Source organism: Siphateles boraxobius, unplaced genomic scaffold (genome assembly GCF_051911475.1).
Source record: "Siphateles boraxobius isolate OS27281-9 unplaced genomic scaffold, OSU_SipBor_1 6, whole genome shotgun sequence".
Lineage (NCBI taxonomy): Eukaryota > Metazoa > Chordata > Actinopteri > Cypriniformes > Leuciscidae > Siphateles > Siphateles boraxobius.
In genome coordinates, this window is record NW_027509186.1 from 23,623,948 (window position 1) to 23,639,788 (window position 15,841).

At 37.5% G+C, this 15,841-nt stretch overlaps 1 protein-coding gene across 7 annotated transcripts in view; it reads right to left on the reverse strand.

Annotated features, from left to right (window-relative positions):
- bcas3 (BCAS3 microtubule associated cell migration factor) overlaps positions 1-15,841 on the reverse strand; it is a 254,043-nt gene that overhangs the window by 164,376 nt on the left and 73,826 nt on the right. For all 7 annotated transcript variants that reach the window (XR_013195948.1, XM_077208302.1, XM_077208300.1 and 4 more), the window contains exon 16: positions 8,933-9,083. Coding sequence is in view for 6 of the 7 variants with exons in the window: in XM_077208302.1 (XP_077064417.1) it covers positions 8,933-9,083 (151 nt within the window). In the remaining variant the exon portion in view is untranslated. The remainder of the gene's footprint in view (positions 1-8,932; positions 9,084-15,841) is intronic.

Genomic DNA, 15,841 nt, shown 5'->3' on the forward strand with positions numbered 1-15,841 from the left:
TGTTAACAGGAAGCAAGAAGTCACATGATGACATCCAGTGAGTGTTTAGGGCAACAACCTCACTTCAGCAGAATAATCTTTCACACGTTTATCTCTCTGCTCTCTGTGATCCTAATGCTGCACTTCCAAAGGCATTAAAATGAGGTGATTTGCGCAAAAGCTTTACGCCATGAAATGTCACATGGCTGGGTAGCACCCGAGCTCTTTAAGCTATTCGTACGGTCATTATGGCACTATGAGACAATGGCCCAAAAGCAGCTCAATTCCCGTATTACACTAAGCCTAATACATCAGAGGTTAGATCCAGCAACACACACGAGTCTTTGTCTCATATATAGGCTTATAAGACATGACATAGTTGAGCAATATCACACAAGTGTTGTTTTTATTTCGTATAGCAAGAGTGCAAATGTGATATTGATTTTATACACTTGAAATATTGTGATATATTTTATACACAATATTGTCTGTTTTTGATAATTCTTTCCAATGAAAATATAACCTATAAAGCCAGAGCAGAACTGTTGTGCGTCTCCAAGCAACACAAAGCGGTGTTTCGTTCTAGCGTTTTGAGCAAATCAATCAGTTAAACCAATGCTTCAATGGCCCATTCATAAAGAGAGCCATTAGGTATGTTCGACTTGAAGCGGCGCTGCACAGACTGATCGGTATATGACATCAAAGTTTTGAATAAGTATTTAAGTCCTGCAGTAAGTACTGCATTCCTGAATAAATCAGCCGTTTGAACTAATCAAATTAATGACTCAATGACTTACTCATTTAGACATTTACCGCCAGTTTTAGTTTCTTATTTAGTAATGTAAGTACTTGCCCAAAAATGAAAATTCGGTTTATTTACATTTACTCACACCCTAGTGTTGTTTCAAACCTGTGTGACTTGCTTTCTTTTGCGGAAAATAAAAGATGATATTTTGAAGAATGTTAGTAACCAAACTGTTTTGGTCTGTATATATTTCTAAATACCAATTCAGATGCAGCTTAAAAAAAAAAAAAGAAAAGAAATCATGGCTGCTGTAGCCTAAAAATCTATGTGCAATAAATTCAATGTTGAATCAAATAAAATATTTATTTCAGAAACAATTTTTTGAAATGACTATTTGATGCTGGTCTCATTTAAAGGTGGGGTATGTGATTCTCTTTTTTGTCCATTTTTTCAAAATAACTTGAAATCCTCTTCCTAACCCACTTACAGCCACTGAGTTAGAAGCACTTAAATGAAAATTAAGCAATTTAATCATCTGTGGAACGGGCAGGACTCGAAAAACTCCAGCCAATCATTTCCAAGACCACCTGGAATCATTGGACAGTAAGTTCGTCGATCAAACGGTTGTACCACACCCCCGTCCCCCCAGCGCGCGTGACCCCCTTTGCGCGCATACTCAAAGCTCATGACGCATGCCCATCTCGTCAGTAAGCCGGTTCCATGATTAGTAGTAAATTGTCATTACAATCTCTCGCGCATCTGAGTTTTCGCTCTTGCATGATTGCGCGTCCATGTTCTTCGAATGGGTGGAGTCAGGGCCAGCATTGGAGAAAAGAAGGTAGGACCAATTGTGCATATTAAAAATCTGCTGGTCGTTTTCAAATCACATACCCCACCTTTAACACAATGACTTTAAATGATCTTTTGTGGGTAATTTCGCATTTTTGCGCATGCATATGTGTGGCGAAGGACGGCTGAGGGACATGAGAGAACGGCGCGAGACCGGTGTGCTACACAGGTGTTGCTCATTAGCAATCGCACCACCGGCCTCGCGCCGTTCTCTCACGTCCCTCGCTCGTCCTTCACCACAATATGCATATATATACACTTACCTAAAGGATTATTAGGAATACCTGTTCAATTTCACATTAATGCAATTATCTAATGAACCAATCGCATGGCAGTTGCTTCAATGCATTTAGGGTTGTGGTCCTGGTCAAGACAATCTCCTGAACTCCAAACTGAATGTCAGAATGGGAAAGAAAGGTGATTTAAGCAATTTTGAGCGTGGCATGGTTGTTGGTGCCAGACGGACTGCTCTGAGTATTTCACAATCTGCTCAGTTACTGGGATTTTCACACACAACCATTTCTAGGGTATACAAAGAATGGTGTGAAAAGGGAAAAACATCCAGTATGCGGCAGTCCAGTGGGTGAAAATGCCTTGTTGATTCTAGAGGTCAGAGGAGAATGGGCCGACTGATTCAAGCTGATAGAAGATAGATATGCCACATAGAATTAAGGCAGTTCTGAAGATGAAAGGGGGTCAAAAAAGGGGGCCCCCACAGTCACCAGATCTCAACCCAATACACTTTAGATGAGTGTAATTATATATATATATATATATATATATATATATATATATATATATATATATATATATGAATATACTGAGAACCATCCAGTTTCTTTCTCAACTGTTCACTTATGACATAACCAAGAGAATACTTGGCGAGACGGGTATTTTGACATACAGTAGTTAACATTTGAAGTGGATCAAAAAAATCATCAAAGTTGTCCTAAGACAAGAAAGGGTATTGTTCAAAATTAATGTATAAGTTTGATGAAAGGTTTTGATTTGCTTCAAATGTTGACTACTGTAATTTTGTGTGTATGTAAACTCGAAAGAGGAATCAATTCAGTGTTCAAGCGCTGTCTGAAATGTGCCTCTCTCTCTCTCTCTCTCTGTGTGCGTGCTTCGGTTGTGCGAGATAACCCGTATAACAGCGCATGAGTCACGATTTGCGCCTCTTCTTTTGCGTTTAAAATAGTTTGAATGTGTAAATTGGAAAGACAAAACACGTCCAAATGATAAACTTTCTACGGTGGCCCAGTAGTGGACAACACAACAAAATTTAAAAAGCAAATGTAAGTTCACAACATAACGAAATGAATCCACAACACAACGGAAATGAGCAACAACACAACGGAAAATGTAAAACAGAACGAAATAAACCCACAACACAACGGAAATGCTCCTGATCACTAGAAGGCTCTTGGAGCGCGATAAAGTTAGAGTCAGCAGTCTAAAAAAATATATCAACACCACGATTAGTTTTAACAGTATGTAGCTAACCATTGTATATCGACATTTATTAATTCAAAATCCCCTACGTGCATTATAGCTGCATATTTATACTCTAGAATGCTTGGCGTGCTACCAGCGCATCCCTAAAGGAACGTGTGCTAATTCGTCCAAGTTGTTAAACGTATAATTTGTATTAATTAAAATTACTTTTAACATTCAAAAACAGACATGTTCAAAATCCAAAGCTTGATTATATTGGTAGTAGACTGACTTCCTACAGGTGACTTTTTCCTATACCTCCATGTATTTACAGTAAACAATTATTTATTAGGAAATTTCTGTAATATAATAAAAGTTTTTTTTTCTTTTATCATGTTTCAAAGGTTGTAGTTCCTATCAACCAGGGCCCGTATTCATAAAGATTCTAAGAATCCTCTCAGAAAACTCTAATTTAGCTTAAAAACTTTTATATAGGAGTCTTAGCTTAAGAGCGATTCGGGACCGATCTGAGAGCAACTCTGAGTAAGGAAAAGACAAAAACTTGTATCCTAGTGAGGAGGCGGGGTTGACCCCGTTGCTATGTATGACAAAATCTTTTGAAGACTGTGATTGGTTGGTTGTCCAAGAAGGGAAAAAAGAGTGATTTTAAGTTTAGCGTCTACTCTAAGACTTCACTTTGAAATTACATGCATAATTTTTCCTATTTGACCGTTCTCACACACGCACGCACGCACGCACGCACGCACGCACGCACACATTATATATGTGTATATAAATCCTTTTATTTTATTTACCATGCTGTTAATTACCTATAAGGTATTTGATTGGCTTGGAATGATAAAAAAAAGTTCCACTCTTTCCAATTACACTGCTGGCATGTCTATTTAAGTGGTGGTTTGAATGTTGGTTTTAATGTAACAAACATGTAATCAAAACCAAGAAGGATGAGAAAGCCCAACTGGACAGAGGAACAGTGTTTACTGTTAGCCCATTTAGTGGATGAACACAAGGCCATTCTTAAAGGAAAATTCGGGCCGGGTGTCAATCTATAGCGTCTTATTGACTCACTGTCATCCATTGTCTGCAACTAATTTCTTCTCCCTATTCGTCTTTCTGCCATTTTCTCCTCTGCTAAAGAAACTCTTAAGCCTCTTAAAAGTACTCGTCCGTACTCCTAACAATTTTGACCTTAAGACATCTTTTAAGGATTAAGATACTTTCTGAATTACTTTTTTCTTTACTAGGATTTTTTCTTTAATTTTAATAGTTAACGCCCACATTTCTAAGAATTTTCTTAGAATTTTGTCACTAGGAGCTACTCTTTGCATTAAGATTCTTTATGAATACGGGCCCAGACTGACTTATAACAGGTGAAAATGTGCCAATAGCTCCCTGTATGCACAGTACACAATTAGTTTTTTATAAAAACATTAGGCCTACTGTAATTCACCTAAAGGTTGTTTTTTTTCATGTCCCAAAGCTTGTGGTAGGTTCCTAGTGACCTGACTGACTTATTACAGGTGAAATTGTGCCAATACCTTCCTGTAATTCTTCAATTCACCAAATAGTTTTTATTTTTATTTATCAAATTATATTATAATAAATTATAAATTTTAACCACTTGGTGGAATTGCCAGACGTTCCCTTAGGGATCATGCGCTGTGGTAGCGCGTCAAAGCATTCTCGAGTATTAATATGCAGCTATAATTCATGTAGGTGATTTTGAAGTAATATTTTATGTTGATATACAATGGTTACATACTGTTAAAACTAATCTTGGTATTGATATATTAAGACTGCCGACTCTATAGAGGAAAACTATGACAAGGAAAACTAACTTTATCGTGCTCAGAGAGCCCTCTAGTGATCGGGAACATTTCCGTTGTGTTGCGGCTTTATTTCGTTGTTGCAGCTTTATTTCGTTGTGTTGTACATTTTCCGTTGTGTTGTGGCTTATTTCCGTTGTGTTGTGGCTTATTTCCGTTGTGTTGTGGCTCATTTCCGTTGTGTTGTGGCTTATTTACGTTGTGTTGTGGCTCATTTCCGTTGTGTTGTGGCTCATTTCCGTTGTGTTGTGGATTAATTTAGTTGTGTTGTGGCTCATTTCCGTTGTGTTGTGGATTAATTTAGTTGTGTTGTGGCTCATTTCCGTTGTGTTGTGGATTCATTTTGTTGTGGCTTAATTTCATTGTGTTGTCAACTTATGTTTGCTTTTTAAATTTCGTTGTGTTGTGCACTACTGGGCCACCGTAACTTTCACTCTATGATGGTTAAACTTAGCAGGTTATCTGCGAATCACATGCGTGCCAAACCGTGGGGCCTGGTCCGTACGGATTACGGATCAACATGGATTTACATGTAAAAAGTATTTGAAAAGGCAAAACAAGTCAATGAGACTTTCATAATATTAGGTTTTAATAAATACTTTGTCAGTATAAGCCTACAAAGTTAATATAGTAATGGTTGGTTGTTGAGCACGAGATAAATGGTAAAACGGTAGGCTAAACATCAAATAAAACTGAATCAGGAATTTGCTTGGGACTAAAACAAGCTCAAGCCCACACTGTAATTCTATTTGCTGTTATAGTCAGTCTTTAAAGACAAAAATAAGACACCAACGCAGTGACAATTTGGTCATGACCAAACCACCACTAGCATCAGTGGGATTGACGTCCTTTTAGCACCTTTACTACAGTCTTACACTAATAGGCGGGTAAACATGGTCTAAAAATGGTACTGGCTGATAAAGGAGGATGAGGAGGAAATAAAGAACAAAAGGAGGTTACTCATCACTTAACAGACACATGGAAAAGGGGCGATGAAGTCATCAGTGCCGATATCAGACCTCACTGCGCTAGCTGATTTGACAGCTGGAATCAGGAGAACAGCTGAAGTGGTTCGCAGAAAAAGAAGGTCACATAGTAACACAGCTCCTGGAACGGCTATGTACATTAACACAGCGCAAAACTCACATTGCTGTCTCACCCAGACACTTCTCATGCTTACAAGATGAGTGTTTTTAGCGAGTAAAGTATTAGTGAATGTTAATACTGAACTACGCAGAAATAAAAGATCTAAAAGTCAGTAGTTGGAACAGTGGCCTGTGGCCAGACATGGTGCTTATGTGGGAGTCATGAGGATTGTGTTCTTTCTTGTGTATATCATGAAAAATCTAACTTGAATAGCACCATAGACATGAAAAATCATCATCAAAGCAAAAAAAAGCATTAAGGCACTGAAGTTTTATATTAAAGTACTAAATATAAAAAACAAGTATGTCGCAAGTACACACGAATGTGATTTTGCAGTTTGAACAAAGAACTTTTAAGTGAATCACAAACAGTTTGTTAAACTAATACAAATCGTTTTCGTTTATTGAAATAAATCTGAAAATAAAACAGGGTATCTGCAGTGTTTTTTAAATCAAATTTAAGACTTTTTATGACCTTTTTTAAGACCTGCACAGATTAAATCAATGCCGTATGAGAGGGGTAGGGCAATGTTTATGGTAACATACCCATAAAATGACTCAGTAAGTTTAATATAAACTACGAATTAAACAAATATAGTTCAAAAACAGGTTGACAAAGAAGGTTTTATAAAATGATAAACCTCACATTTCAGCCTTTACACCATTTTTTAAGAAAATTGTGTCATATTATAAATAATTATATTTATATTCTGATGATTATATTTGATTATGTTTTAATATGTTTTATTATTATGTGCAAATGTGTTTATTTTTGATTCACCGGTTGCTGTGTGAAAATATGGGCCAATTTTTGCAGGGGGTATTCCAGAGAGCAGGTTATGAGACATACTTGGGTATGTTTAAGGGTAAGCAAGCGAATAATCTCAACTTTCAGGCAGCGCTCACATTTATTTAAATCATCACTTTTTAAGTTTAAAAATCAAACACATTTAGCCATGTTGCAATTCCTGTTTTTCTGTCCCCAAAATTTAGTCCCCATCTCTCTAATTAAGACTTTTCTTCTTATTCCATATAAAATAAGATACTAAGTCTACGGCCTTAAATTCGATAAAACTGAATTTAAGACTGTTTGATAAAAAATAAAATATTAGATACGAAAAATATTGGATACGAAAGATTTAAAATCAGAAAGATTGCCTTGCCAGATAAACAAAATAAAAGTTGAAGTATTATATTACTAAAACTGAAATAAAATAAATTAAAGCTAAACAAAAATATTAAAAATATAGCCCAAAACCCTGTATAATTTACAGCATTCTCAGCAATAACAGAGAGAAAATTTCTTACATATGTGAGCAAAATTGACATTTTACCTGAAATGTACTCAAATTAATTGGAATCGAAACATAGGAATCTAATCAAACTAAGAAAATAAAATGGGAATCAAACTGAATCAAGAAACCTATATCTGAACTGCTTCAGAAAGTATCCACTTCCTCTAAAAAGCACTCAAATCAACGCTCTGTTGATATCCAATATCGCTCACTTGAAGTTAGACATTTGTGGCAAAGACTGTTTCAACCGGCTTTCCTCCCGCACCAGCCCGTTTGATTTAGCCACGACGCTAAATGTCCAGTTGCATTATTACAGACTGTGTCTGTAAGGAGGGCGATCTCCCATGTGGTGGCCAGATCATTTGCCATTCACCAGCCCTAGCTCTAAGAGCTGCACATCTGAGTGTAAGGCTTTTTGGGCATGTTGATGGGCAAGGAGAATATGAGCAGAGACAGGTGGGTACAGCTGACTGACTGACATATACTGTACGTGGACACACAACACAGTTCAGCACAACATAGGATGTCTCTTGTCTGCTGCCACATATGCTAGCCTCAGCTAAGAAGAGAAAGACAAAGGATGAAAAGGGACTAGACAACACTGTGGCATCTATATGTCACAATGTACAGCCTCGGACTCAGCATGTCTGTAGAAAAGGCTGTTTAAATGGGGACTAAGCTCATATAAGGTCTCCAAAGCCAGAAACTAAACCCTACGCAAGGCTGAATTATTCAAACTTCAAACTAATGCACTCTTGATGACTCTTCAATTCAAAACTAGAAGTGAGAGCCCTTAAAACAACTTCAGCGCAAGTGTTCTGCATGACAATGAGCAACAGGGCTTTGTATAAATCTGCCTATTTAAAGTTGACCCGACGTGCCACTGTTTCGTTAGCGAATTTCCCATTCAAACTTTGCATTTAAATGAAAATAAACAATTGGAATAAGCCATAATTATGTTTAGTCAGTATGTAAATGCACACTGCAGTCATTGATATGGCAACCAGTCTTTACCGGCGTGTTCATGTTACATGGAGAGCAACCGCATGCTCTGTCCAGTGATTGTAATGCATGTGGCTTAGGAACTAACGACTGACTACAGCAAAGATCCATATGTGGGAGAATGCAGGTTTGCATGTTTGTGTAAATGCAGCCAATCCTCTGGCCAATCCCCAAAACAGTTCTCACAAATGAGAAATGCCAGCAATGGCTGGAGCATCAATGATCTTTACATGTCCAGTGACTTACAACAATTATATTATATTATATATCCGTTTTCCTGCTTGAGAATTGACAATGTAGCCTGGTCTACAACAAAAGCTGTGTAAAGTTGACGTTTATATCCGGTCTAATAGATGACACAAATCTATTGCCTGTAATAAGTACCTTGTGCCTTAAAATGGCAACATCATTTCCATTGAGAGCTCTTTAAAGTCACAACACACCAAATGGCAAAGATAACTGTATCCAAATGGTGACTGTAGCCAAGTATCAACATTTCATTTTCGATTTGATGAATTCTATTGCACTTCAGTTCTATAATTAACAATAATAATGTATGATTTCTTAAGTAATATAACATTGAAATGTCTATACCAAACACCTTTAAGTGCTAAATAGTGTGCAGAAACCCACCCAGTGCGCTTGGTGATGGTGCCCAAGGTCATCGGTTGCTTGATCTGAGCCAGTGGTAGCACGACCGTCAAACTGGGTAATGCAGAAAGGCGTGGGTTACCCATGTTGTTGTTGGTGAAGTTGTTATAGGATTCTTGACTGGTGAGTTTGGCTGTGAAAGAAAAGGAAATATTTTAGTAATTTGAATTTGTATTTAAATGAAAATTAGGAATCAAAAATAGGTCACATACATAATACACTAAGATTTATTTAAAAGGAATAAGTAGTTGTATTCAGCAATTAATGCATTAAATTGATCAAAAGATACAGTAAAAACATTTATACTCTTAAGCAATACTCTTAAATCTATTTCAAATAAAAGCTGTTCTCAGACTAAAAAAAACTAAAAAAATATGAAGCAGTACAATTTTAAACATTGATAATATACTGTGTGTGTGTGTGTATATATATATCTTGATCACCAAATCATCATAAAAAATGATTTCTGAAAAATCATGTGACTGTCAAATATAAAATATATTAGAAATTATTTAAACTGTAATAATATTTCACAATATTACCCTTCTAACTGTATTTTTTATCAAATAAATAAGACCTTGGTGAGCATAAATGACTTTCACAAATGGTAAATCAGCAGCCTATGTTAGAGGGATAGCTCACCCAAAAATTAAAACTTAGACATCATTTACTCACCCTCAAGTTGTTCCAAACATGTATGAACTTCTGTCTTCTGCTGAACACTGATATTTTGACGAATGTCGGTAACCAAACAGTTGATGGGTACCACTGACTTCCATAGTATTTTTTTCCAAGTTCAGCATAAGAAAGAAATTCATACAGGTTTGGAAAAACTGGGTAAATAATGACAGAAGTTTCATTTTTGGGTGAACTATCTCTTTAAGTCCTAACCGATATGTTGTATCCACCTTATTGTGCAATGTGAAATTAAGCTATTTTTTATGAATGTGTGCTGTAATTCATTTGCTATAGGTAAATAACTAGGAGAATAGCAAAGTGCAGTAAACTTTAAAACTATTTATACAAACCAGTTTGATTAGAATTACAGCAATACCTTAAAAAAATTATGCTAAGAAAACAAACCAGTTTGCAATATCAAGCAGCATAAGCTGTTTTGTACAGCTAAAAATAACTGGAAGAGGATGACGCGGGAAGCCAGATACATTCAAGTTACAAATGGCAGCACCCACTCTTGCATTAAAAATAAGATGGGTAAAAATTAACAAAACAATAAGCTGAAAGGTGAAAACAGCATTCCAGTTGTGCTAAAATATACAATTTATTCCTAATAGAGCATGTTTTCTCAGGGAAACAAACACAACAGATAAAAGGTTCCTATATCTCTCCCCTAATTATTCACCTTTCATCAGTTTGTGTTTGTTTTTGTGTTGCTTTTCAATTCAAATGATACAGGCATTGATTTGATCCACGCTAGCACACCACAAGAACAAACCTATTTTGTGCATATGTACGCTGCACAAATATTTGACGCAAAGTCGTTTTACAACTCCATTATATTTTCCCTTTCAACCCATAATATTTCGGACCAGTCCAATAATCTCAGCAAAGATTTTCCTTGCTTCCATTGTAATATCACCAGGAAGAGGGTATTCAGGGGCTCAGAGAAATACCCGAGACACAAAACATTGATTATCTGAGGGCAAAAGCGCTGAGAGCGGCCGTGCCACAGTGTTGGAGGGGTTTTAGATCATTAGCCAGCCTGTCTGTGTCTCTCTAATACCCAGAAACGTTGTCTTTGTGCTTAACCAAAGAGAGACCATTTAGGCCTCATGGCCCTCGATAAAGGCCTGCTTTGGCTGGAGACATTACACAAACCCCTGCGCCATTCCACACAGGGCCCGGATCTCAAGGGCCCTTCACATTTCAAAACCACTACACCCCAAGCGCAGCCACCTTTTGTGTGCAAGAGCAGCAGAAAAGAAAAGGAATTTGAACAGGAAGCAGCCTGAAAACCCATAATGGTGCTTCTGGTGGACAAAGACGAGGAGTAGAGGAAGAAAATTCTTAATGAATTTAGCATCTTTCCATGAAGGACACACTCAGTCTCTGCAAACTTTTTAACCCCCACTAAATCAAAACCCAACTCGCCCGTGGACACGCACGCAAACAGCGTCACGGCGGCAAAGCTTAAGCCATCAAAAAAAGCAGACGCCTCGCACGGGATGATGTGAAACTCAGCCACCAAATGACGCGAACCCGAGTGTGGCAGGTTTGGCCGGAACCCTCAAGAATGGCACGTCCGAGAGAGGCAAGGCGCCTGGCCAGTCAAAACGATCCTGCTTATGGAGTTGTCATTTGATTAATGACTCATGTGTGATGGCCTGCGCAGTGATACATGACAAGCCAATGGAAAGAAGATCTATCGATGCAAATCCAAACTCCAAGAGGTAAGCCGGGTCACCCTCTGTCACCTGACCCTTCTGTTTAAGCTCACTCCGCTCCATTTGCATTTTCTTCTAATGGCACAGACCTGGCCGCCCTGTCACTGATATCTTGTTTTCTCCCCCAAGCTGTTCTATTTGCATCTGATAAAGCAATGAACACAAGCGATCCATCTAAACTGGCACTTTTCCATTCGTTATTTGGTTGATTTGCACACAAATAGCTAAAAACAACAACATTCTTACGCAAACAACATCATCCCATTTTAATCGCATCAACACTGAAGTGAATTTAAAAAAACACAACCTTGATGGAAGCCAACGAGAATAACAATCCTAGGGACAAAATATTGCATGACGTTCCAAAGTGTCAGCCATTGAGAAATCGCTGGGCTTTAAGGAGCATCTGCAGAAGATCTAGAAATTCCTAGAAAAAAGTCATACTCTCTCAGTTTGGGAATACTTTGATATATTCTGTTTCACCCATTCATGTCTTTCGCGCTCGTCCAGGTTTCCCAGACATGCTCCTGTAAGAGCGTAGTTCACAGGAGGTAGGGATTAGGACAGGAGGAGGGAAAAAAATAGTGATGAGTGGAGAGGAAAAGGAACAATGGCAGTACCGCCGCACTCAGGGGGACGGCGCTGTCATGTCAAGTCTGCCTGTGCCAATTCCCAGAGCTATCATTATTAAAATACACACTTTCAAAGGAGGAGTACTACAAGTGGAAGTGGGGAGGGGTAAGTAAAGGAGAGGCCAGAAAGTGCCGGATAAAAGCAATCCCGGTGGACAAAGTGAAAACAAATTAAAAGAACCATTATAAAACACAGATGCTGCAAAGAAAATAAACTTCACAAGATTTACTGTTTTCAGAAGAAATCAGACATTGGTGGAAAAGCCATTTCTGGTTGCCTCTGCTTTTACAGTATCTACTCACTGCTATTTTCAGGCTTGTAGTGGGGTCAAGCCAGCCTATGTGAAAATGGCCAACTGCCAGTCTTTTCCCCAACCGCCAGTGAATGAGAGTGCTTTTAAAGTGACAGCGGAGTTTTTTTATCCCCCGCAAAGTTTTAGGGTTGTACGGAATCTGCTTTAATGAGTAGAAACATTATATGAAACTTCCTGACTATTACCAGACATTGTGCCTTATAAGTATTTTCACCGAAAGACTTCAAACTGCATTATCAAAAGAATGTTTTCTGTTCCCCCTCATTCCATGTGCTGATTTCACTGCAGAGTTCACCATATGATTACAAGCCATTACATCATGACAAAAATAATTCACTGCTGTAAAATGGCAATATACATATTTATCAAAGAAAATGTGAAAGCATTCAAGTGCGTAATTTATTAAACAAACTACATCCGAACGAGACTGTCTGAAATCAGATCCAATAGTTTACAACATGTCAGCATTTACAGCTCATCAGAGGAGCAGCTTGGTGACAGTGGGAATCTACACTCTTCTGTGGCTCAGATAACAGCCTTACTGAAACCATATGTGAGCGAGTTTGTTTGCAAGGCAATGTGTGTGCATGTGTGTGAGAGAGGATGTTTCACCTCAGATGAGCAGACTTCGCAAACGGTGCATGAGAAGATGAACAGGAAGGCATTCGCAGACTCAATCAATTGCAGCACCTCGGCATGTGGCTCTGATCAGGAGCACGTAATCTGATCATGTCAATTTACTTATGGGTAAGTGGGAACCATATTCTCTCCTCCCAATCATGAACGGTGCAGTGTCATTTCAAACATGTCTAAATGAAACCCTATGCTGGTCTGTCAGAGAGAGAGAGAGAGAGAAAAAAGAAAAGTTCAATTCAAAGCAGCAGGATGTCAATCAACTCGCTGCCTGATAGGGCCATAACAGCTATAGACAGTGAGTGGTCACGTTATTCCAAATATTCTGATTAGTGGTTGACGAATATGGTTACAATTGTTGATTCTAAAATTATTACATTTAGTGCTGCTCAATCCTGAAAACGTGGATACATCCATGATAAGAATTAGTAAATATCAGTCATAAGAATAACTTTGAAATTTTAAATATCAAAAGAAGAAAATAAATTGTATAGTTTGGTTATTAAGCCTGTAAATAATGAAGGTAGGTTAACCCAATTCATGTGTGCGCGGAAGAGATTACCCAAAAATGTGAATGACTACACAAAGAAACTGATTTTTAATTAATGACAATTTTAAAAAATATATATACATATATAAAGTGAAAGTAACGTGAAGGCCAAGTATTGTAACCCATACTCAGGATTTGTCCTCTCCATTTAACCCATACAAACACATTAGGAGTAGTGAGAAGTGAACACACACACCCGGAGCAGTGGGCAGCCATTTTTGCTGTGGCACCCGGGGAGAGATTGGGGGTTAGGTGCCTTGCTCAAGGGAACCTCAGTCATTTCCTGCCGGTATTGAGAAGCGAACCCACAACCTTCGGGTTACCAGTATGCCTCTCTAACCATTAGGCCACGACTGCCCCTAATCTACTATTGAAACTAAAAGAGTAGTGCAGTCCCATGCTGCCACAGCTGAAAAGGAAATATAGCAGAATTTCCTTTTTCTTGTGCCTGTGCCATGAATGCACTGACAAATTATGTTTCCTTTAATAAATACTTTTTTAAATAGTTTTAGCCAAGAAATGTCAATAATCAAAATTTCTTAGTACTCAAATGCTCTACTCCATTTCCAAGCGAAGGGTAATCTTACCCTGGGACCAAGCACTGTTTAAACTCATTAATGTAATTAAAATATCTAGTATCAAACCACAACATCAGCTCTGAAGAAATTATCGTGATCTTGATCATAATTACATCCAAAATTACAAACTAAAGGTGGTTTTCACTGGTAAAACCCTGAAAAGAGTATGGCAAAAAAAAGCATATCCAACAGCTGTCTCAGCCACAAAATAGCCAATGTAATCCATGTATTTGCTTATCATTAAATTATATTGTGCAAACACAAACATATCAGTGTTTTCATTTCCTCAGTGCAATTTGTGGTTTTGGTCTGAGTTACGCATTAAAAAGGAGCCTGACAAAAATATTTAGTAATATACTCAACCACCAAAGCTTTCAAATCACATCTTAAATATATTGTATTTGAGATGTGTATAAATACACACACACATATAGACACGTATACATATAAACAATATAGAAACATTAGTTCTAAACTAATATTTCTAAGAATTATATCAGACTGGCTGACAGCAAGAGGAGAAATGCTGCATTGCATCATGGTATAGAGAAACATTCACTGTGGGACAGTGCAGGGTCTCAGGTCATGAGAAGTGTCAAAATCACATTTCCTCACAGTGGGAAAGGGCAACATTTCATCATGGCTCACTATGCCTGATAAAGACACACCAGCCCACTAGAAAAAGTTTTCGCATGAGAGCAAGACCTACAAAAAAAAAACAAAAAAAAAAAAAAAACACAGCAGGCCACCCAGGCCAACAGCAACAGCACAGTCTCAATGAGATGTTTACAATCATCATGCCAGGGGAAAGACAATGATGCTAGAAGAAACTGTAAAAAATTAGGAAAAGATTTTATTGAAAATAATGTTTAACATAAACACTAAGCACTACCGTTGTCCAGTAAAATGTAAAAAAAAATATTATCATTGTTGTAATCCATAACAATGATAATTAGGCAAAGCAATACTTATCAAATAAGATCAAACAATAAATATGTATGGCAATAAAAAAGTAAAACTGTTTAAAACTGCATAACAGTTTCTGATAAAACAACAAAATATAGTAAAGTATACAAAAAACAAGAAAAAAGATCATGTATATAGAATATTTTAAAATAAATGTTACAAAAATGAAAAATACATTTATTTTTAAAAATATTGTAATCAATGAAAGCATGATAGATTGACAAATGTGAAATTAAAATATTTTCTTTTTACAAAGAAACTTGTGTATAAAATCTTGTAAAAGACAAACAATAAAAATCTTTAACAAATCATTTATATTTAAGGCAGAAGCTGAAGAGGAAGCATTGCTGTTTGCTTTTAAGAGAAGGCCATTCATAAAATTCAGGACAAATTACAGAGTAACTCCAGCCCTGTTGCTGGATTAGATTCATATCAAGACAAAACGTAGTGGCATGATTCAGGCCTAAGCATTTTTCCTTCTCTCTGCCAATGGAGAGAAATAAGGTCCATCATTTGAAACTGGCCTGTTAACAAAAAGCTGAGAACACAGCGCCACAGAGAGGCCTACACTGGTATTGCACCCAGCAATAGGACAAGACTTTGTAACCAGAGTAATAAATCTTTAGGATAGAGAGTCTAATTGAGACTGTACATGATGCAGACTTGTGGTATGTTAAAACAAGAGCGGTGCTTTGATGCCTATGCTGATTGCCTGACTGTTGTTTTGTGAGCGGAGGAGCTGAGCTTTATCTTTAAGAATCAGAGAGCCACTGTGAAGCTGTGATGGAATTTAAGAGAGAGAGAGAGAGAGAGAGA